Source organism: Epinephelus moara, chromosome 5 (assembly GCF_006386435.1).
Source record: "Epinephelus moara isolate mb chromosome 5, YSFRI_EMoa_1.0, whole genome shotgun sequence".
Lineage (NCBI taxonomy): Eukaryota > Metazoa > Chordata > Actinopteri > Perciformes > Serranidae > Epinephelus > Epinephelus moara.
In genome coordinates this window covers 7,051,342-7,075,864 of record NC_065510.1, presented here as the reverse complement: position 1 = coordinate 7,075,864, position 24,523 = coordinate 7,051,342, and the positions used below count along the sequence as shown (strand labels likewise).

The 24,523-nt window shown below is 42.1% G+C and overlaps 1 protein-coding gene across 1 annotated transcript in view; it reads left to right on the top strand.

The window, feature by feature from the left end:
• Nucleotides 1–24,523, top strand: part of LOC126390636 (voltage-dependent T-type calcium channel subunit alpha-1I-like) — a 334,551-nt gene that overhangs the window by 55,627 nt on the left and 254,401 nt on the right. Inside the window, exon 3 of the mRNA XM_050045029.1 lies at nucleotides 7,083–7,216. Within this exon, the coding sequence (XP_049900986.1) occupies nucleotides 7,083–7,216 (134 nt within the window). The remainder of the gene's footprint in view (nucleotides 1–7,082; nucleotides 7,217–24,523) is intronic.

Genomic DNA, 24,523 nt, shown 5'->3' with positions numbered 1-24,523 from the left:
TTAAATCTCGCTTAAGGAGCTTCCAGACATCATTTTCTCCCCAATTTGCAGACATTTTCGGCTGCTATGCTCCTTCATTGAGTTAGCTGCTAACTGCTGCAAGCTGCTTCTTAAATCTCCGATGGTACAGTAGGTTGCACATGTAAGAAACTGTCAAAACATAACACTTGTCCGTCTATCATCCTGTCCTGCTCGCTGTCCCTTGTAAATAGACGTGAGTGTGGCACTGTTACTTTCCCCAAGAGAACTCTGTCTCCTCATTCTGCAAGGGTACCTCTTATAAAGAATGGTGAGTTGGAACATGAAATTCCCACCTTGAACAGGCAGTGTAAAAGGGGTTTATGTTTGTTCTGTGAGAGTCAGACGCAATGTAATAGTAGTTTGGTCCTAAATACACTTCACAACTCATCATGGAGGCTTTATCTACTTCTAACCCCTCCACGATGTGTGTTGAAACATTTTAAGACCAAACTGCAATTGAATTTGCATTTGACTTCCCTCCAGCTCTCCTGTGACCTGGATGGGTGAGAATCTTCATAGACATCACACGCTGTTGTGTAGAGACAAGAATGTTTTTATCTTCCTGAATAGGAAATGTGAGAGAATCAATAACAAGCCCTCAGACAGAGAGCTCTATGCAAATAATGTCCTTCAACACAAATCACAAGTGCAAACGAGTGCCAGAGCTTGGACATGAGTCCTACCAAGGCTGATAAACTTTTGTCCTGAAGTGTCTTTTATAATAGCAGCATTGTTTGATCTGATCACTTGCTGAGTTGGAATGAAAAAATGCTTTGAAGATGTGAAAGGTTTGAAACCTTCAGAGCTAAATGATTTTCATCAGTTTTCCTCTTATGTAATAATGTTTTGCTCTTTGATTATATATTTGTTACACCATTGTGTAGCAATGTGCATTACAGGGCTTCAGTAATAAAACATCAAATGGTCTGCCATTCCCTCTCCTCCCCTTCCAAACACGACCTTAAAGCATTTCTGATAACTGTCAGATTTGTATCTGAGAAAGGGCGAATGTTTTATTTCAACAATGGTGGGGACACAGAAGTGAGGGGTCTGGAGATCCTCCCTTAGGATATTTTGAGCATTAAACACTTTATTTCCTGCATTCTGGTGAAGCTTCATGCACCAGTTTATGGTGGAAATGTCTTTTCGCAAAGGAAACACGAAATTGAGGCGATAGGTGATGAATCAAAATATAAAAATAAGGCTCTCAGGCATTCTGTGTCACTTTTAAATATTCATGCTCCCGTAGATCATCCACCCATCCATTTTCTAAACACTTATCCTCTTGAGGGTTGCAGGGGGGCTGGAGCTTATCCCAGCTGACAATGGGTGAGAGGCAGGGTACACCCTGGACAGATAACCAGACTATCGCAGGGCTGACACATAGAGACAGACAACCATTCACACCTACGGAGTCACCAAGTAACCTATCTCCAATCTGCATGTCTTTGGACTGTGGGAGGAAGCCGGAGTACCCGGAGAAAACCTACGCTGATACGGGGAGAACATGCAAACTCTGCACACCCGGGATCGAACCAGGAACCCTCTTGCTGTGAGGTGACAGTGGTAACCACCACACCATTGTGCCGCCCTCCTGTAGATCAACTTTTCTTAATTGTTCTTACACCCACTGAAGTAGGAATTATACTTCTGCGTCGAATTGATGCCATACCTACAGCGTAGGCTCTGAGCTGACGTATAACCTACGCCATACCCTACACTGTAACCTGACGCACACCTCCCCAGATATGTAAATACATGTCACAGCGACGCAGACCTCCTGTTTATTTTTGTAAACTGAAACCATTTCCCCCTCAGTGGAAACAAAGCTTTTATTTACTTTAATTTCACAGATAAAAAACAATAAATTGTGTAGATAATAAAGCCTCCACAAAATAACATTTAAAGTCTTGTGTCTGATTTATCCTGGCTTCATATGAGTAGAGGAAAAGTCCACTAGCTGCTAGGCTAATCTATACAATCTAAAATGCCATAGGCTTGTGCTAATAACGTTAGCATGTTATATTTGTTTGGAAAACGTGTTTAGTATAAGACAGTTGTTTTGTCAGAGAATCCTGCAAGTTGTAATGGAACCAAATGTAATGTTACCATTGTTAAATCTTGCTGTTGTCCCTGGCTTCATATGAGTAGAGGAAAAGTCCGCTAGCTGCTAGGTTAATTTATACAATGTAAAATGCCATCGGCTTGTGCTAAAAATATTAGCATGTTGTATCTGTGGGGAAAATGTGTCCAGCAAAAGACAAATGCTTTGTCTGTGAATGCTGCGAGTTATAATGGAGCCAATTTGCGTACTTGTGTTTGAAATTGTCACTATTCAATCATATTTAATGTGTGTTTTGAATCAACTAATTCTTTACAGCATTTCTCCGCCGCTGACTAGTGTTTGGAGGTGTAACTGCAGAGAGACAAAGACACACACCATCGCACAAGTATAAATGCTCACAATGGCGTAGGCTCTACATAGAGCTGACACACAAGTATAAATCCCGCCTAAGTCAACACACAAATAGGCATAATTTACTCCTAGTCCTGTTTTTTGTCTTTTGTTTAGGCAAGTTACCCTTTTAAATGTGCATGGGGCACCTTTTCACAGCAAAGATAAATTAATTAATTTTAACTATTTTGTTAACCCTTGGACTTTAATAGCTTGTTTTGATTTAACATTTTCATTATAAGCGGTCAGCATGCTGGCTGTAGATTAGTCTGTTTGTCAATATGATGTGTTTGTGGAAAAAAATAATATGGACAAATATATTAGATTTTCTTGAACTCTCCAATATCAGTATCAGCCTTAAAATGTAAGTATGAATCGAGCTGTACTTGCAACTCAAAATAAAATACACTCATTTCCTACACTTTCTTACCAGCCAAAGAACAAAAAGATTGAACAGAAAAAGGAGAAGAAAAAGAAGGACAGATAAAGAAGAAAAAGAATAAAGAAAAAGAAAGAAATAATTGAGATTGATAGATGAGGAGTGGCAAATGAAAAAAAAACTGAGAGCAATGAATAAGAGCAGAGGTTTAGAGATGAAGAGACATGAAAGAGGAAAAGTACGAGAAGGCTGGCATTAAAACAAAAAGAGAGTGAGAGGTGTGAGACAAGATCTGTGGAAATGTCAGAGGAGGAATGTTTTTATGACATTTAGTTAGTTTACATCCTCCTCGGTTCAGCGAACTTTACAAAGGTAGCACCTCGTCCATCTTTCCGGTTTGACAAAGGTCAAGGTTGCAAACTTTGACCGTTCTTCCACATTAGCAGGCGAGTCCTGCCTCTCTAAACTCCTCCAGGACTGCTGAGTAGGACGCTTCTCTACAGCGGGGGGCAAGTGACAAAACAAAGATTCACATCAGTGGTTCAGATTCAGATCGTGTTGCCTGCAGTACTTCCCTCTGAAAATCAAATTACAGGCAACGCCAAGCGCGTCAGTTCATCTCTAATCCCCCTGTATACACAGAAAAGAACACCAGCTAATCTAGGCTTTTTGCTCACAACAGCAATAACATGCATTAGCAAGCTGAGATCGTTGATTTATTTGGATTTTTTGCTCTCTTCTTTTAATTAGATGCTTGATTAAAGCTGGGAGTGAGGTGGGGGATGTCGATGTGGGGCTTATCGCTGATTACTGCTCAAACAAATTATTTTCCATTACCCCAGCGTTTAGGGCAAACAGCTCAACTGGGGAGGAGGGGGGCGAATAGAGGTTTAATAGAGAGAAGGAGGTTTGGAGAGAGAGAGATCCAGATATTAAATTGTCAGGGAAACATAGGAGAAAGAAGATACAATGATTGCAGGAAGACAGGCAGCAGTAATATATTGGCAGGAAGGTGTGGAAGAAACATGGAGGGGAAGAGATGCCCAGGAGGGAGACACGCTAGGAACGGAGGAAAGAGAGAAGTTTACTCTGTCTTGGCTCAGTATGCCTCATATAAGTAGATGCAGGACAGGATCACAGATTACCTTCACTACGCTACTGCTGGAAACACTCCACGTTAATCACCCACCTCTTCCCCCAGGTGCCTTTGAGTTGATTTCTTGGAAATTTAGCCAAAGTCATTTGCTTAATCTGCCAATTATTTTCTCATCTAACTGCTTAATGTTTGGTCTGTAAAATGTTGAAAAAAGTGAAATATGTGCAACATAATTTTCCAGAGCCTGAGGTGGTGTCTTCACATTCCTTGGTGAGAAACAGCCCAAAACTCAAGATAAATATAGACAGAGAGAAACATTTGAGGAGCTGGAACCAGCACATATTTGTCTTTTTTTCACTTGAATTTAATTAATAAATCACCAGAATTGTTGTTGTGGTAGTAATTAATCAATCGACTGAAAATTAATTGGCTAGTCAAGGAATCTTCTAATTGTTTCAGCTCTGTTACAGACACACTCTAAAAGGGAGCTGGACACTGAGGAGATAAAATGCAAAATGAGATAGGCCTTTAGATCAATGACTTCAGTGACCAATGCCAAGATTTATCTATTTTTTTAATGATTTGTTTAAATTTATTCTGTCCTGGATTTTCCTGACAAACAGTGTATAGACTCATACTAAAGTCATCTCTCTCAGTCATCACTTATGACCCACTAGAAGTGTGAAGCAGTGTATTAATCTGCAGAGTCCTTGCTCTTGTTGTAGAATAAAGAGGGAAAGTGGGTAGTATGTGAGGAAAATGCATAGGATTGGAAATTTGAAGGTTTACACATGAGAAAGACAAAAAATTGGTATATCATGACATATTATAGTGTCAAACAAGCAGTATTAGTTGACACACCTTCAGCTTTCCAGTACACATTAAGAGGTGTTTCCTGTCACTCAAACTACTGTTTCCCTGTTATTCAGACAACCAGCTTGGAAAATAATTGCTTCTCCTCACATAACCAAATTTGGCCAGAATCATGCCAGATCATTTGGCTCACGTCACGTCAGGATGATAAGTTTATGATAGGTTCTTCTTATTTTGCTGTGATTGGGATGTTCCTTTTCACAGCACACATGTAGGGTTGAGACTTAATTAATAGATGGCACGCGTCCAATTGGAAACAATGAAATTTACAGACACAGTGCAGAAAAAATGCAAACATAGCAAGATGAAACGCCAAGCAGGTAGAGGCCTGCAATACTATTAAACAGTCACCAACAATCCCTGCATAGTACACCTTAAAATAAGTATTTGTCTTTTGTATCAAAATTATGTCTACCTTATAAGTTGTAACTGGCAAAAGCTATGAATTTTGTAACTGTATCAGACTTTTTAGTCTGCAGGAAGTGCACTCGAGGCTCCTTACAAACTTGATAAATTAAGGATTTGGACAGCCCCATGTTCATGTTGCTGGAACGAGATTATCTCGTGCACAAATCATGGCACTGGCCATAAGTGCCCGTTTGATAAAGATGAGTCAAACAAACACAACATCTTCCCCCTGCTACTGTGTGTTGTTGACAGCAGGCAGGATGACCCATTGACTCCAAGTTATGACTCTTCAATGAGCATGTTGCTACACATTCAGAGCAATCCATTTGCTGCTGCAGTTTTGTTTGGTCTACTGTACTATTTTCTGCACACACACATTTTTAAAAAGATAAAAAAAAGGAAACCTGTTACAACAATCAAATCATATTCAAAGTCCTACATCAAATGTTTTATTACATTGGTTCTCAGCCTTTTTTGCAGGTGTCCCCTTATGTAACACAAAGTAATGTCTTCTTGTGGGTGCATTTCCTTTCTTAGCCTGAGACAATATGACTAGTCTTTAGAAGCCAATAGATGGTAACCCTATGCATATAGTCATTTTTGCAGGATAAAAGCAATGATGTGGTTAGGGCTCTTAAATCAGGTATACTCAACCTGCTTCACCCGGGCCACCTCTGCAGAATGAAAGGAAGCAAGGGCCCATTTAATAAACAAGTAATTATATTTATAAGAAAAAAAAAGAATAAACGTTAAAAATAGGCTGGATGCATGGGGGTCTCTATGATTTGAGGACATTCACAGATTAGCCTGGAACTCTGTTGAGGGGTGTGGGGAATCCTTCCTTGGCACATTTCTTTGGACAAACAAGCTCAATTTATTTTGATTGTGAATTAGATAATGGTCAGTGGGCCACCAGGCCCCATATTTGGCCTGTGGCCATAAGTTGAGAAATGCTACGATTAGTTTGTTAATTGTGAACGGCCAGGCAGCTGCCCGTCAGCAGTAGCATGGCGTCCAGTGTGGACAGCCTAATCAGCTAACATGGACGCTGAAAGCAAGCAGGTAGCATTCCATAGAAAATCTACACGCTTTGCGGCGTTTCCATGTCCAATGTAAACACCGCATTAGATTCATCTCAGACCTTCTTGTGGAGTCTCAACCGGATATTACCCTGTCCTAGTTAAAGGGGAACTAATGTTTTTTTCAACCTGGGCCCTATTTTCCAAACTGCTATTGTCTGAATGAGTAATAGGATGTTGAAGCTAGGGCTGGGCTAGTGAGCGCGCACTATATTAAATAATAGGGCACTCAGACAGCGTCAAACAACGTCAAAATACGTCCACTAAAAGTGCATTTTTTTCACACAGATAGGCTCGGATTGTTAGTATAATTATCCGACAACATAACGGAAAGGAGAAATGAACGTCTGTGTTTACCTTTAGCTGGATTGTTCCTCTGCCTGTTGCTGCTCCCTCTCTCTCCTCGTCCGCTCTTCAGTTTCAATGAGCTCTGCATCCGTGTACGTCCGTGTACTCCGTGTTCAAATAAATACGGTCCATCCAGATCCAGTTGGTCAAAAAACATTAGTTCCCTCTTAGGTAGTAACTGAGATTGAAAAAGTTGGTTCACTTAAATTACAGAAATATATATTTTCTCATGTAAAGTCCTTTGCTTAGTTTCACTGTCACCCTCTTAGGTTTATAAAAGTCGTTCTCTGATGTTTCGGTCTCCACCTCCAATGGCAATGAATGGCTATTTGTTTGTGGTGCCCAAAGAACTGAGAGATGACATTCTCCTCTTCCTCCATTCTTGACACCTTGTCTCTTTGTCTCCCTATGTCTTTCTGACAGGCTTTTGATGCATTCATTTACATCTTCTTTGCCCTGGAGATGGTTATCAAGATGGTCGCCCTGGGAATCTTTGGTCGACACTGTTACCTCGGGGACACGTGGAACCGACTGGATTTCTTCATCGTCATGGCAGGGTGAGGGCCTCCTGTTCCCTTCATTGTATCCCTTTTGTCTGTCACAGGACTCATACATATGAACAGTGACATGTTTCCTTCCTAAACATACATCTTACACTGCGTAGTGATTTGCAGAACAGACCAAAACAGTGTAGTACAAATTAGAGCAGAATGGGTAAACACCAAATTTAGAAAACCCATATGTGGGATTAACTGGGAACAGAAGCTTATTCATTCCCAGTAATGTGTTTTCCTAATCATAAGCCTATTATTAGTCTCTCTGTATGTTCGAACTACAGCTTCCAAATGAAGCATGGTTGAATGAGTTAAAAGTTCAAATGTTTAATTATTATTACCATGGGTCTATTTAAAGGCCATGTTCCAAATCCCTTTTTTTGGCCCCGGCTATCTTTGCCGTCCCGACAGTCTATGGTCTATTGTGCTACCATGGCCAATCATGTCAGTGTTAAATATGAAACATGACATTAAATATTGACATGTTATTAGTCACAGGCTATCACCTGGGACGTGGCTGACAATGACACAACAGTGACACAATTCAGTTGTGCTAATTGCCACAATGTAATTTAATAAAGCAGCTGAAATTACCCTGTCATAAATTTGGCACACAGTCATAATGTTCCTGCTGACTTAAAGCCAAAACCCTTTGGCTGGTGAAATGAAATCACTTAAACTGACAAATTAAGAGCAACATTTAACTACTATTCTTCAAAATCTGCCCAGCTTGGCAATGTACATGTTTGGGAAATAAATTATACACTATCAAATGAGCCCTTGAAAAACATAACCCTACCCGTGACCCTAACCTTAACCCTATCCCGTTTGTTTGTATAAAGCAATAGCCCCTTTTACACTGCCAGATTTTCCGCGAATGTTGGGCCGATTTGCCGGCCAGCTGCGAGCATTTATACACACAGAGGTGGATTGGCGAGTTGATCCGAGGCGCCCAGTTTTCTGCCTCGTAGGGTAGACATATTGGCAGAACCCTTTTAGTTTAAAGAGACCGAGGTGGCCTTCTGCAACGGGAGGGGCTGTTGATGAGTTGTGGGAGGAGCTGTTGATGACGCCGCATGTGCGAGCCACTGGCGGTGGATAAACAGGAAACAGCTGATAGCAGGAATTAGCGAGCAGCTAGTAGCAAGAGGGAAACGCAAACCTGACAGACACTGTAAAGATGAGCAACTGGGGAGACAAGGAATTGCGCGCCCTCCTTGTCCTCGCAAACAAAGAGGCCATTAACCATCAGATGACGGGGACGGTGAAGAACGGGCCGATTTACGAGAGAATCACCGCCTGACTACCGGCGCCTGACTAGCCGCGGCTTCCCTCCCACGTCACTGTTTACGTCACGCGCTGAGCTACACGTTTTGTTACTTGCTCACGCCCCCCATTGCCCCGAAAAAGGCGCATTCTGTATAAACAAAAGTAGGTAGGCGGCAATTTTCCGCCCTCCCCGATTTTGTTTTTATACTGCCAATGCTGAAAAAAGACTGATTGGGCTTTCCTGCAAATTTGCACAATTCCTGTATAAGAAGGGCTAATGTGATTTCTGCTTTGTGTTTTTGGGCATTCATCTTATACATTTTAGACCATGCAGTCTCTATCTTACTGTGTTGCAGTCTTTTTTGATGGCAGTGCATTTCTCCCACTGCTTCCAGTTTCCTTTTAACATCTTACTTCACTGTCTTGAGTGATGCTCTGCCAGCGAGAGAAGTTTTGCCTTTCTTAAAATCATTTCATGTCTCATCTATTGATCAGGACAGGGACTGTAAATGTCTTTTTTTATTACAAGTTAGGGATTTCAAAGGATGCAAATGTTTGTAACTTACAGGCCGTGACTGTAGTATTGTAAATAATGACAAGAGACACGGTTGCTTTCACACCTATATTTATAAAGCTTATACAGACACTGACACACTGACTGCAGCAATAAGGAAATGTGAAGTCAACTAGACTGACAGGTAACTCATTCATTGGACAGTTTCGGCGACTGTCATCCTGCATTATTGGTGCTACATGGACCCCCATGGGGAAATCATGTTCTGGTGAAATGACAGCAAGTCATGCAGCACTTTATTCTGCCTCCTGTCTTTATGGATCCTCTCAGTTGTCACAAATAGCTCATAAAGAAATGATTGATTACAGGCATTTTTTTCCCACACCAGACATTTTTGACATTTCAGAGCTGGAAAAGCAAAGCATCCATACTGCACTGTCAAAAGCAAAAGGTACATTTAATAACAGTAATGATGGCTGCATTCCACTGAGGGGAGGCCCTGGTGTTGTGTATGCTGGCTCACTGGAATAACATAATGGAACTGAGCTATCGTTAATACCTGTGCTTTTCCTGATGTGAGAAGTCAGAATGTCTGCTGTGAAAAAAATAGTATAGTCCGCAATGCAAATGGACCTCATTTGGCATGAATAATGACATAGAATCTGGACGGAACAAAAAGAAAAAAGAGGTGTCTCACACTGTAGGGTTGGGCCGGTATTTTACCAGTTAGCATACTTGAATCAGCAGCCGCTCCTGAGTACCCACTATTGTGGGGCATCTGCTACGTCCATTATTTTATACAGGCTATGGTGGCATTGTATTAAATTGGAACCCTCTGTCCACATTGAATCTCTCAAATATGCACCTCATAGCTATCAGCCGTGTGTTAGAGATCAGACTGGAGATGTAACCACTTAAAAGATGGGTGAGTGAGTAGCCTACTTGCACACCTTTTGTGTGTTTTCAATATGTATCACTATTGTGATATTTACTGGAAATACAATGTGGTGATCAGCAAGTAGGTTATTAGCCATGGTCATTTACCAGAAGCTTTCAGCTCCCTTGTGATCTTTCTCCAGCCAGCTGCCTCTTTATTTTGGCTTTTGTGGTGAAATAAGGTGTCATTTAGATAGTACCTCATTACAACTTCATTAATGAGCCTGAATTGTCCATTGAAGTGCTTTCAGAGCAAGCAGCTGGAATAAATAGAAACAGTCATCCAATAGAAGTCCAGCTAAGAACAGTGCTAACGGTTATTTAGAACACCTATTTCGTCAGCTTCAAATCCAAAATGTTTAGTTTTCTTGAGAGACTAAAGCCTAATTCACATTACACGATTTTCACCCTGATTTTCCGTCGCAGAGACTATCCTAATCTTTTGGGTGTTCATACCTGGTGACGTGCGTTTCTGTCATCGGGAGTTTCGCCAACTGCGTTACGACCTGTGTGTGCACACCACAAGATTTCTCCACCGAGCCCTCGCCAACAGAGGCCCAGATAACACGGTGACGTCACCAAACTTTCTTCCCAGTGTTGAATCAGATCTGCCTCCAGAGCCTGGGTCCAAACACAGCATGCTCCCCGTGATCCTGTGGACGCCGCCATTGTTGTTGCTTGCCGGCTGGCTTGTCCTCCTCACATTTTTTCCGTCCTCCTGCGTGCTGACGTGGGACATATCTCGCCTCTCACTGGCTGATGCTCTTTGTCAGTCGTGTCAGCCTTCTCCAGTTTTCTAGCATGCCAGATATCCAGTCCCAGTCACAGTAGAGGGGGCGACTTGCTCGGGAACTGCCCATTGGTTCGACAGCCCATTGGTTCGACATCCCATTGTTCCGACCATATTAAAGTCATTGTTCCGAAGTCCGTTCCGAAATCATCATGATGCCCTGTGGTTAAGGTCTGGTTAGGTTTAGGCACAAAAACCACTTGGTTAGGGTTAGGAAGAGATCATGGTGTGGGTTAAAATGAAAAAGAAAGTGACAAACACATAAGCCGTGAGCCTGCTCCGCCTCAAGCCGGTCGCGGCGCACCATATGCCCGCCGCGAGCCGTTAAGCACCGCGGACAGTCGGACTAATGGGATGTCGAACCAATGGGCTGTCGAACCAATGACATGGACCCACTTGCTCGTGGGCTTGTTCACACACGAGGACTCGTTGTGGCAGACTATCTGCCGACTCACCTCCGACCCAAGGTGGCTCTCAAGATCCTCTGCGACGTCAAAATCGCAGTGAAAATCGTGTAATGTGAACTAGGCTTAACTCTGCCATATGTCATCCTGTCACCCCCCAAAACATCCCCTTCCCCACCTCTAATGAAATTTGATTTCCTTCAATTTGCCGGTGCTTGTTTCTGCAATAAATTGCACAAGGCCCATCAGACATGAGTGGCTCTGTTGGTCCATTTTTAAACAGACTATGTGTATCTCATTGTCACATAGCTTATATTATTACTGATGCAATACAAGTTTGCATAACATCAAACTGGTCTTAGCTCGTACACCAGACCAGACTGGCAAAACCAGAAATGGACCCAACTCTGTTGCATAGTTACATTATGGGATAGATGCAACCTTGATTGCTCATGGTAAATTTCTGCAATCTGAAATCTGTATATGTGTTACAGTAGGTACCAAAAGATCTTGAATGTGCGTACATTCCTTGTACAAATCATTTACACAGTAGTTGACAGTGTACTATCTGCAGATGGATTTCACAGCAGTTTATCTTTTGAATTCATGCTAAAATCACATATCCACCTTCACAGAATCCTGCTGTTGGTCTACTTTGTTGTTGCACCACAGATAAATGGCATCAAAGACACTTAAGGTTTTAGGTGCATGCCTACGCTACCAATTCATAGCCTTGTATTATAGTCTAGGGCAACAGAATGAGTTACTTTGTGTAATGGATGTAGAAATGTCCATTACAATAATTCTGACTCCACATCAAACTGTACACTTGTTTTTCTACATGCAACATCCTGTACGGGTGTTTTGTTGCTACAGAAGGGCAAATTATTGATTTCCGTTGCAACCAAATATCCCACCAGCTGACAGGGCAGGAAAAGTTGATCATTTTAACTGCTGTAGCACTGTAATGAAAACCAAAATATTACTTTCCTCAAAGACATGATAAACATGTTATTCTTTTATGTGTGCATCACTCATGTTGGTGTCAGGAATTAATACAAGACCATTCCCACTAGCATCACAACCTTATTGGTCGGCTTTCAGTGTAACCAGCAATTCTACTAGATAGTAAAAAAAAAACAAAAATGAGTTGGTAACAGAAGAAAGAACACAACAGAAGCAGACATTTGTATAAACAAGCAGGCATTTCCAAAACTGGGATACCAAATTATCTGTTGGCACCTAAGAATTAAAGTAATTACAATGATTTGATGACTCAAAACAATCAAGTTGCATCCTATCATTTTTATGTTCTCCAGTTTGTATTAAGAGACGATTAGCATGCACAGTTGTACCCCCCGCCATCAGTAAACAGATCCCTTTAAAGGAGATGACACCACCAGGTTATCTGGGGATGCTGTGTAAATATCTCTCATCTGTGTCTCCTGTTGGCTAAAGCTTTTTAAAGAGACCTTTTCCATTATGTTGGAGTCTTTCCAAACATTATAATTAACTTTGACATACTGTGCACAGGACAACAATTAGGAATAGTCAAAAACAACACAATGAAGTTTCAAGGGCTTTTATTCATCATTCAGATACTCACAAATTGGCCAAATTTATACTGAACAAAGATAAGCTGTATATTAAAAGTCCCCCCTCAGTTAATCATACTATATAATGACGAAAACTCTGTCTGTGTGTCTGTTCCACGTTTTTCTCCTCACTGACTTGGTCAATCCATGTGAAATTTGGCACAGTGGTAGAGGGTCATGGGAGGATGAGAATGAAGCAATATTACATCAGTTGGCCAAAGGGGGGCGCTATAGCAACCGAATGAAATTTTTAATTCGTAGAGACATGAAACTTTGCACAGAGATGCCTCTCCTCATGAGGAACAAATTTGCCTCAAGAACCCATAACTTACGGTTATATAGATTTTCCGCCATTTTGAATTTTTTGAAAAACACTTCAAATCGATCTCTTCCTAGGAAGTTATAAACAGATGTCTGCATATGAAAAAAGAAATAGGAAAATATCTGTGGGCAATGGGATAAGATTTTGGTATCGTAAGCATGCTAGTTTGCGTTTGTAGTCTGAGTCTCTGAATCACATTTCAGCTACAGGTAAAAGATCCGTATGGAGAAATAGAATGCGCTGGCTGTAATATAATTTCTGGACCAACTGACTATTGGTTGACAGTGATGTAGCTTTTTAGTAGCTTTTCTGCAAGAAACATCTGCATTCATATCTGTTTATAGAGATTAGCCGAAATGACTGGCGCACATAAGAGGAAGTCTTGGCTGGGTATCTGCTGGGTACACTGAATTTCTCAAGTATTGGCCATTGGCCCCAGAGGTTTATCACCATCAGACTGATAGCCGGTGGTTTCTGAGATTGCTAAAGTCATAGAACACTCATCTAAGTATGTGCAATTACATATACTAATTTACTTATATACTATGAGTTGCCTAATAGGTCATGCAACTTTGCACTCTCACACCAAAACCACACTGGAGTGCATGTTTACTCCTGTGACAAGAATCTCAAAAATGCTAACACAGAGAAGACGGCCAAACAAAACTTAAAAAAAAGTCCTTTACCTTCCATACACTAATGTGATTGCCAAAACACGTGCTTGGAAAAAGTCAACACCACAAACCACACTGGAAACCACATTTCATGATATAAGCTCAACATCTTTCGCCCCAATGCCCTCTTTTAATTAATATTCAAATAGATGTTTTAAATATTGCGTCAAGGAAAATCCTTGCACTCAATTTTATGTATTTCTTTTGCATCTTTCTTAGATTAATTTTTTAATTTTTCCTCCCCGTTGTCCCCCTGTAGCTTTCCACCATTTTTTATGTAACTTGCATTTTTCTATCTTACACATTTTCCCTTCCTCTGCCTTTTCGTTTCTCTTCATCCTCCTCTTCTTTTCCCTCAAGGGAAGGTGAACATTTTTCATTCACTTTTACTGCCCTGGTTTCTCTAGATTTTCCATAAATCTTAAGTCACCAAGCACACTGTTCCAGCCCTTAGGCTAGAGATGATACTGCTGCCACCATCTTGCTTTCTTGTAATGTTTTATCTGGTCCGTTTCCTCCGCTCTGATCCCACAGTTTCAGTGCATATGTCTTTCCTCACCCTCCCTCTTCTCGTTTTTCCTTCAGTCATGCTTTAAGCAGCAGCCTCAGAGATCTGTCACCTCGTCCCTGCGCGCCAAACCCCAATGCTCAGCGCGTGCGTTCCAGGGAGATACCACCACCAATTATTCCCCAGTGTTACATCCACCACATGCGGCGCATGTAGCAGCAAGGATGGGAGGGGGCATGATAAAACGCTGCACCCCTGGGAACTAGTGTGCTGCAAACACAAACAGTAGGCGAGCTGCGGGAAGGGGATTAGAAGCAGCATGATTCCCACACTAGGCTCTGTTTAGCTTGCCTGTACAGCTGAACCAGACCTCTGCACACAGCCAGATTGTATGAAGCAATGTGTGGGAATGATGTTTGTTTGTGTGGACTGGTGTGGTGAAGGCAGGTGTTCAACACTAAACCCAAAAGTTTGCTCTTTGAGTGAATTCTGTCTTAGGCACTACCCCCTGCTGAATGCCCGTTTGTCAGGCATTTTATGAATTTCAACAAACAAACTCCAACAAAAAGCCTCACATATTGTATTCTGGTGCATTATGACTCATATGAACACTTTATTCCATTGAGAAAGTTGTTGACCTGGCTACATAGTTTACATGCTGCTTGACCATTTAGACATTTGAAATGAACAATCACTGCTTTTTCTTTTTTCTTTTTGCAAAACAGTTGAATTTGATTTTTAAGAAGACCTCCCCTGTCAGTGACGGAGTCTAAATGAATGTATAAATGTAGACACAGAGCATTTAAAATGTGTCTTTTGGTAACCTGCCCAACTGGTTTGATGCAGGACATGTTTGCAGAAACCAGGTTGCAGCTGTACTTCAGATTTATACAACATGTGCCAGTGGTTATGCAGTACTTTCAAATGTATTAAGGCATTCTCTTTATTTGTTTTCTTTCTAGCATCACCTCATATATTTAAGGGTTCATGTGTTTCATCCTGTTCTCATTCCAACGGCATCAAATACAGCAGCCTGGTCAGTAGCCCTCGACTTCTGTTACTGACACACAAAGCACCCTACAGCGTCTGAATGAGATGCCCCAGGCTTTCAGCTAACTCCAATGTAATCCTGTCTGCAGCAATAATGGAACAGAAAGTTGTAGCAGGGCAGAGGGGAGGGTTGCAGATGGGTCCAGACACACCAAACTGACTTCAGAGAACTAGCGGCGACGAAGGCCCTCTGCTGCATCGCCTGACGTTGCATGTAACTCAGCCAAAATCTTGCACATGATGCTAGTTTGCCAGTTAGCACATTAGCAACACAAACTAATGCTGCAAGAATGAAGCATATTTACATGGCAGTAGTGAACTATAACACAAAGCATCATGAAACATTTCTGCTAAAGAACTCAGTGGCTAAAACAAAATAATCTTACATTGTGCAACAAGTTCATTTTGGTCTCACTCCCTCTTGACTTAGCTCTTTGTTTACTTTCCTCACTTCCATTACTCTTCTCGTGCACTGAGTTAAACTGCAAATCAGGGGATTTCATTCACAGACAGGTTCTGCCATTGCAGACACCGATTCAATATGCCGAACTGACCAAAAAAAAAAAAAAAAAAAGCCAATAGAGGCAGACGAGGGGCAACGATGTGGGCCACACCACACTGACTAGGGCAACAAACGCATAAGGATGGCCCGACATTGACCAATGGCCAACCGTTGGCTGGTGTGTCAGAGTCTTTATGGCCATTGTGCAAGCTGCTAAGTTTAACGAGTTGGGTGTTAGAACATGTTGTGTGTACATGTACAACAATCAATATGGTCTTCAACATATGGCTACAATGTAAAATCGAAAAATATGAAAGGCAAACATGTAAATCTACTAAGCAACTGTACCCAAAACTAGAGTTAAATCATTCCCCAACAATGGATTACCTGAACCATCACAACACACCAACAAACACACTGCAGCCAGTCTGGAAATATGGACAAATTTAAATTAAAGCGCACAAGTTTAAGGAGCTGTAGGGAGAAAGTAGCAAAGTATCCCAGACATCCCTCTCCCCAGCAAGGCTTTCCAGCTCCTCCTGGGGGACCCCAAGGCGTTCCCAGGCCAGATGAGATATGTAATCCCTCCAGCGTGTTCTGGGTCTGGGTCATGTGATGAATAAATGGCAGTATTTTAAGATCTGATGCAGGCATTAGTCTTTTGCGCACTGCTTCCTGATGTTTTTTCCCACCTCACTCCCTTGTAGGTTTGTGCAGGTGTCCAGGGGTCCAGCCCAGGGTGTTATGGAAAAAAATAAGAATAAAAAGACTGCACTCTGATGAAACACTATAAAAGAGCCACTTCAGGTACAAAAAGGGATCGATCTCTTGTAGACCTGGAGTCAAGAGTGCAAGCCTTTCCACATTAATGTGTAAAAGCCGACATGTAAGACCATCAGGGAGTCCTTGAAGGACAAGGTTTGTGCTCTGCAAGCTGATACTCATTCAGTGGGTCTGTATGTGCACATGCACATGCATGCACGGTTACTTTCAAACGTCTTCTTTAAGTCCTCTCTGGCACATGCTTCACATACATTACAGAACTTTACCCAGTGAAACCTATATTGCCGGTGTTGGTCTTTTCCTTACTGAACAACTGAATCCATTTCCTTATTCATTCCCAGTTTTTCCTCTGAGGTTTCTTACAGCAGAGATAATGATAGCAGTTCCGTTATGTACAACACAACCAGCGCCATAGGATATCTGTCTCTCCATATTCAAATCTCCAGTGTGGTGATTATATGTACAGCTGCTCTTGGCTCTTGGTTGCGGTAATAACATTACTTCCGATGAGTGACTCTGATCCTAATTTGTTGGAGCATTGCACCACTGTGTTCGCCTGCAGCAGAGTGGACAGGGAGGAAGAGGAAGAAAAAAAGGAAGGTTAAGCAAGAGAAGGCAGCAGTTTGCTTTTGGTTTTTTACTGTTGGCACCTGCCATTGCTCAGCATTAGGACTCTTGCCTTGCCTGCATGAGATTGGAGGTTTAGTTGTAGAAACATTTTTGGAAACTGCACTGTAAGCAAGGGAAATCTTGGCTTGGATTAACTTCTGGGTAAATAGTGCAAGAACCAGTTTTCAGAGCTGAAATGGCAATCGTGGATAAACAAGTTCTTATCAAAACATACAGGACATTAAATATTCGATTGAAAATGACTTATCAGTGGCCAATGATCGTAAAGAGGAAGCAGGTTACAGCTTACTATATTAGCTATAAGTCTGTAGGATTGCTTTTCAAGCTTTTAAAGGTCATATTGAGCAACTACCTGACCTAGGCTTAGGTTGAATTGCAGTTCCTCTCTCGCTTTCACCCTTTCACACTTTCCACCATCCATTTCAGCTTAACAGCCATTATTTTGGCCTTGGATTCAAAGCAACTCTGCTTCTAAAATGTTTGTATAACTGGAACCTGCCCCCTCATGATCCTCATACATTGTATGCTTGTGTCTGTGTGTATGTCACTGTATATTCAAACATTTGTGTGTGTATCCTTTTGTGACAGTCTGTCATCTGGGGTAGTTTTGGAGAGGCTATCTGTGAGTGCAGGCCCAGCTTTACACCTCCTCTCTCAGGATCCATTCATTCTCTCAGCTCCTCCTCCCTCCCTTCACGCCCTCTATCTGTCTCCAACACTCAGCAGAGGGAGCGGGAGAGGAGGTAAAGACACGCCGATGTGTTGAGAGAGCATGAATGAAAAATATTAGCAATATAGCGGAGACAGGAAGGGACATCAAAGCGTATTAATGGAGAAATGTCAGGGCTCATAAATTTACACATTTTAAGCCCTAAATGCATTCTTATCAAACCTATTGTAAGACTGACAACCCAGACTGTGTCCTCTGCTGCTCAGGCTGTTGCTCGCTCACTCGACTGTTGCTCTGAGTATTACCCATGTTAGCAGAACCACCACTGTTCAATGGGCAATCTGAGCCAGATAATTGCCTGCTGTTGCTTGCCACCATTGTTACAGCCATAGATGCTGGTTGCGTGATTGGCTCCTGATGGGCGATGCTGCACAGAAGTTCAGCAGTTGAGAGGTTCACCACAGTGGCAAATGATCCCATGTTTCACAGATAATTTTATTCTTGCCAGGGTAGAAAGGCTTCTGTTAGTCATTAAAGGAGACTTAAGACGAGTTAGTTGGTCCCTCAGGCATGCAGGGTTACCAGCTTTTACAGCTATCTCAGATCTTATTACATGATTTGAAGAGGACATTGTTCAGTGCAGTTTATAATGGGGTCCCCTTTTGCTTTAGACAGATCAGAATGTGGTTCTGTTCATAGAAAATAAGGAGAAGTGTGAGAAAGCTCTGGAGACCTACTGATTTTGCTTTTGAGAGTCGCTTCAGTCAGAATAACCACATGCATTCTCTTTTTTAAAAATCAAGAACAGCTAACCCAAAATACTTTTTTTTTTCCAGTCCCTTTTTAAAATTCCTGTGTACCATGGTCAAGGGAAACAGGGAGAGTCTGTCTCATGTCAGTGGCGCTCAAAATTATGATTACATAACTAGAATTGCAACAATGAATCAATTAGTTGTCTTCTAATAAAATAATTACTGGCTAAGTGGTTTGGGTAATTTTTAAGAAGAAGAAAATATAAATTGTCTGATTCCAGCTTCTTAAATGCCATGTGAATATTTTCTAGTTTCTTTTCTCCTCTATGACAGTTAAGGATATCTTTAGGGCATAATCTTGGGCTTCGGGAAACACTGAAAGACCGTTTTCACCATTTTCTGACATTTTATTGACCAAAAAACGAAATTGATTGCTCAAAAAAATGATTGACAGCTTAACCCAAAAATTAGATAATCATTAGTTGCATCCCTACACATAACTGCTTGAAGGTTTAATTTATTTTTCACTCCCTCCTTCATCTGCTATTTCCAGAAATGTCAAAAGTACTTCAGACAGTGTAAAATTCAGTCTCACTAATCCATCCATTCATCCAATTCATTCGCTTATCCAGAGCCAGGTCATGGGGGCAGCAGGCCAAGCAAAGCACCCCAGACATCCCTCTCAACAGCAATGCTTTCCAGCTCCTCCTGGAGGACCTCAAGGTGTTCCCAGGCCAGATGAGATATGTAATTCCTCCAGCATGTCCTAGGTCTACCCTGGGGCCTTCTACCAGTGGAACATGCCCAGAACACCATCAATGGGAGGCGCCCAGGAGGCATCCGGATCAGATGTCCTAACCACCTCACCTGACCCCTTCTGACGCAAAGAAGCTCCAGATGTCCAAGCTCCTCACCCTATCTCTAACTGTGCATTCACACCAAAAGTGTCATGAGCGTCATAAGCGGCCGGCAGCCATTCATTTTCAATGTACGCTTGCTACGAAAGGCATCTGGAGCGTTGGCAGCAGCGAGCAGTGCGTTGGCAGCGACCTGAACGACGGCTTGCGCTCATGAAGCTTTTGGTGTGAATGCACAGTAAGGCTGAGTCCAGCCACCCCACGGAGAAAAGTAATTTCGACCGCTTGTATCCACAATCTCATTCTTTGTGTCAATACCCAGAGCTCATGACCATAGGTGAGGGTTGGGACGTAGATGGACCAGTAAATCAAAGCTTCTCCTTCTGGCCCAGCTCCCGCTTCAACACGATGGTCTGGCGCAGCGCCTGCATCACTGTAGACACTGCACCAAACAGCCGATCCATCTCACATTCCATTCTACCCTCACTTGTGAACAAGACCCCAAGATATTTCAACTCCCTCGCTTGAGGCAGTGACTACGTTTACATGCAGTCAATAACCCTTTCATAACCGGAATATTAGCAATAACCCGGTTGCGCACGGCCATGTAAACACCATGAAAAACCGGAATATGCTCATATTCCGGTTTTTAAAAACCCGAATATGACCCCTGGGTTACTCCTTTTCTAACCCGAATATTTGGTCATGTATACGCCTGTCGGAATATCCCCATTGAACGGAACATTAATTTGAGTTCTGCGCATGTTCTATTCGCAAGGAATCTTGGTCTTTTGAGTGCAGGAACTACTTGTTGATAACATGGCGAAACGGAGGACACCACACTTTTGGAGCGAGGAGGAGACAAGTCACCTGGTAAATGTGGTGAAATATATGAATATCATGTCATTTGTAGACGGTAGAAAGTACCGGGACAGCGAAATATACAAGAAAGTGAGCGAAATGCACATGCCTCCTCCAAAGTGGGTGCTCTGATCAGCGTTTTGATAACAGAATCGACCATTCCGTGGCAGAATAAGTACACCATTTTCTTCACGGTGCTCTTGTGCACTCCGAACTGATTGGCTATCACACGGTACTCTGCACAGCTTGCTAGTTTATATAGCACCATAGCAACACGCATCCCTAGAGGCACCGGTGTGCGAACGGTGATTTCACAGGGCTCCATCACTCTCTCCATCATCTGGCAAAGTTTAGTAAAGGATCGACGCGACATACGGAAATTGTCACGCCAGTCGGCATCGGTGAACTCCATCATTACTACCCGTTCCCACCAGTCCTGACTGCGCACCTTCATCCAAAGTGTCCGGGGGGCTCTGGTGGAAACGGGTAGCATGGATATGGATGGCACAGCTCCGGCTCCATTTCCTATTTCTTCACGTTCTCGCCTTCCATTAATGAAGACAGAGAGACAGAATAGTGTCAAGTACTGGTGGTGGGTCAGTACCAGCACCAAAGTGCAAACAACGAAAGCGACTGCTACCGGCCCTGGGCTGTTCATTATCCGCCGTGCTGCCCTCGTTGTTGTTTTTGGATACAGGAAGAAGAAGCTAAAATGACGCGCAGTGCGTCATGACGTTCTCCGTGCGTCGTCACGTTGTCCGTGCGTCGCTGTTCTGATCGGGATATTCCAATTGATTACAATTACCATGTATACAGGAATAACCCTGTTTGCTCACGCATGTAAACGGGTTATTCCGAATGTTTCAGAAACCGGAATATTGACCTTAACCCGAATATTGACTGCATGTAAACGTAGTCAGTAACTCTCTCCCAACCCAGAGGGGGCAAGCCACCATTTTCTGGTAGAGAACCATGGCCTCAGACTTGGAGGTGCTGACTCTCATCCCTATCGCTTCACACTTGGCTGTAATGCTCCAGTGCATGCTGGAGGTCACGGTGTGATGAAGTCAACAGAACCACATCATCTGCAAAAAGCAGAGTCGCAATACTGACGTTCCCAAGCCAGACCCCTTCCTCCTCCCGGCTGCGCCTCGAGACCCTGTCCATGGATATCACAAACAGAATTGGTGACAAGGGACAACCCTCACCATCTCACTAATATTAGTCTCACTAATGTTGATTTTATTTGTCTGTAAAAAGTCCTGAATTTCTCAAATGTATATAGAAATTTGGTAGGTGGATAACTTGATGTGAAAACAGCAAAAGACACATTGGAATGGTGAAAATGTCTCTTTTGCCTGTTTCCAATCAGTTTCTGTGTGGGGTGTGAAGATCATGTCATGTTAGTGAGATCATAATTGTGTCTGAAGAAATGTGCTTATCCATCCTTGTGTGTGTGTGTGTGTGTGTGTGTGTGAGATTGTTTCTCTCTTTTCATTTGCCTTTTTTATACATGCCATCTGTTTCTCTCCTTTGGTATTGTTTTCATGTGTATGTGTGCTTACATTTCTATATTGTTAATGTGCGTTCCTTCATATATTAAACGTATGCTTTCAGTATGTATCTTAACTGTCTCCCCCTTACAGTCTAAGCTGCCAAATCTTATACTGGTGAGGAGAGCAGATGGGAGATCATAATTGATCTTGATTCACGCTGGCAGAACTATATATATATATATGTAAATATATATATCAAATGTTCTCCCCCTCCGTTGACAGAAATAAGTGCTGTCCGCTCATATAGTTTTCCGAAATATTGGCTGGGCGTAATCACGTTCTTGGACGAGGTTAAAAATAACTACTTATCACTCATTGTGATTAAGCAGGTGCATTTCAACATTTATTACAGAGGACCGTGTACTATATATTCATTATTTTAAAAGACCACCAGAGTTTCATTTGCAAATTTGATGATTTTGTAAAAATTGTACTTTAGATATATAGTGTAGAATTAGTGGTTAGCACTGTCGCCTCACAGCAAGAGGGTTCCTGGTTCGAACCCAGGAGGGAGCCATTCTGTGCGTGTTTGCATGTTCTCCTCGTGTCAGCGTGAGTTTTCTCCGGGTACTCCAGCTTCCTCCCACAGTCCAAAGACATGCAGGTTAATTGGTGACTCTAAATTGTCCGTAGGTGTGAATGTGAGTGTGAATGGTTGTCTGTCTCTATGTGTCAGCCCTGTGATAGTCTGGTGACCTGTCCAGGGTGTACTCCGCCTTTCACCTATTATCAGCTGTGATAGGCTCCAGCCCCCTCGCGACCCTCAAGAGGATAAGCAGTTATGGAAATGAATGAATGAATGAATTTTAACATTCATTGCAGAGGGCCGTGTACTATATTAATTATTTTACAAGGCCACCAAAGATTCATCTGCAAATATGATGATTTTGAAAAGCTCATAATTTAGATTTGTAGTGTGGAATTAAAAGATTATTTAGGGTAAAATGCAATTTTATAGTTCTGAGAACATAGTTCTAAAAAATGTTTATTGAGGGACTCTACCATCACAAGAAGAACCTTGAGTGAAGTTAGTGTGAGTGTGTAAACAGAGACAAATGGGCTGACAGTGAAGTCCAGGCTTTACTGAGCATACATGCAATGGAGGAAATACGATGTGATGTGGATGCATCAAAGCAATATATCAGAATGTTTGAGAACCTCTTAAGCCATTTAAGTTATTGGTGGCGTGAATGCAAAAAGAGCCCTTAAAGCTACGTAGATCTCAAGGGAGCTTTTCAATGGGCAGTTCCTCTTACAAAGTCCCCAGAACTTTTAAACACCAATAAAATTCTTAAACCACCTCTACATGTATGGTTGGTACGTCCCTACACACTGCATGAAGGGTGTGACTTTTGTCAATAGGCAGCGCTGTAAATTGCTACTGGGAGCTCCCAAGAATTGAGGTGAATTTTCAAGTTTCCATTTTCTGAGCCCTTAGTCTTGGGGAAGCTTTCACATGTAAATGACAATGCTGTGAACTAAACAAATGCAAGTCAGGGTAGTGGGGGACTTTGACCCACTAATGATCCAGGAGTTACACCTTTTTCTAAAAGATACTTCTGGCAACTTAATTTTGGTCAATAATGTTATAGAAAAGAGATACAAAGCAGTACAATTTATTTCAACAATTTATTCACTATCCAGTGAGGGTCAGGAACTTGTCTTTACAAATCAGTACACTCATACAGGGGTTGAGGTGCTAGTTATGGTAGTCACCTTTTTCCCTGGACTGGAACACAACACTTAAAACAGAATCTCTATTTATGCTGACCTTCCTGCCCTAGATTCATCTATACAGAATGTGTCATGGCAAAACAGTCAACCAGCAATTATCAATCCAATTGTCCAGTTGTTAAACATTCCCAATATTGAGGCAATGGGGCCTATTTGGAGGGAATAAAAATCAATGCCAACTTGCTATAAATGGCATTGTCCTTCTTCACACTAGAGCCCTGTGTCAAAGATTTCGGCCAGCAGGTGCTGACTAAGATGCAGTGACCACTGCAGTATGTTCAAGAAGTTCACCCAACCGAAACCAAGTGTTAAAACCAACGTCTAACAAAGTGTTTCTCTCTGAGAACTGCTTTGATCGATGGGATGAGATGAGAATGATCAACTTGTGGTCTAACTCCCTGAGGGTGGACTCTTACTAATGTGCTGTCTGCTTGTGGTATCGAACTGCAGCAGTGTTTTTACTGTGTGTTCTCTCTAGTGTCAACGTTCACCTGCTGCATTTATTCCAGCAGAAACTTTTCTAATTCAATATGACTGAAATTTCCCATTATCAAAACCAATGACTTCTCAAGTTATGGAACCAGGGTGGTTACTAATGTAATAGAGGTTAATTCTCTTGGTAGGTAAAATGGTTTGTATCTGAATCTGAGATTCCCACACTGACAAACCTTTGAGTCAGTGCACCACTTTTGATTCGTATAGCATATGCTGCCACCTCATTGTTTTTAGTGAATGTACCATCCTGTCAGCTCTAAAAGGAAAGAACTTCTGCTCTGTAGTGCTGAAGCAGGCACTCTATCATCTAGTCATTACTCAGTAAAAGAGAACAGTCTGCAGGCTCATTGAGAAGGATAAATGCAAGCTAATTTTATGTGGACAGCTGAGAATTTATTGCTCCATGAA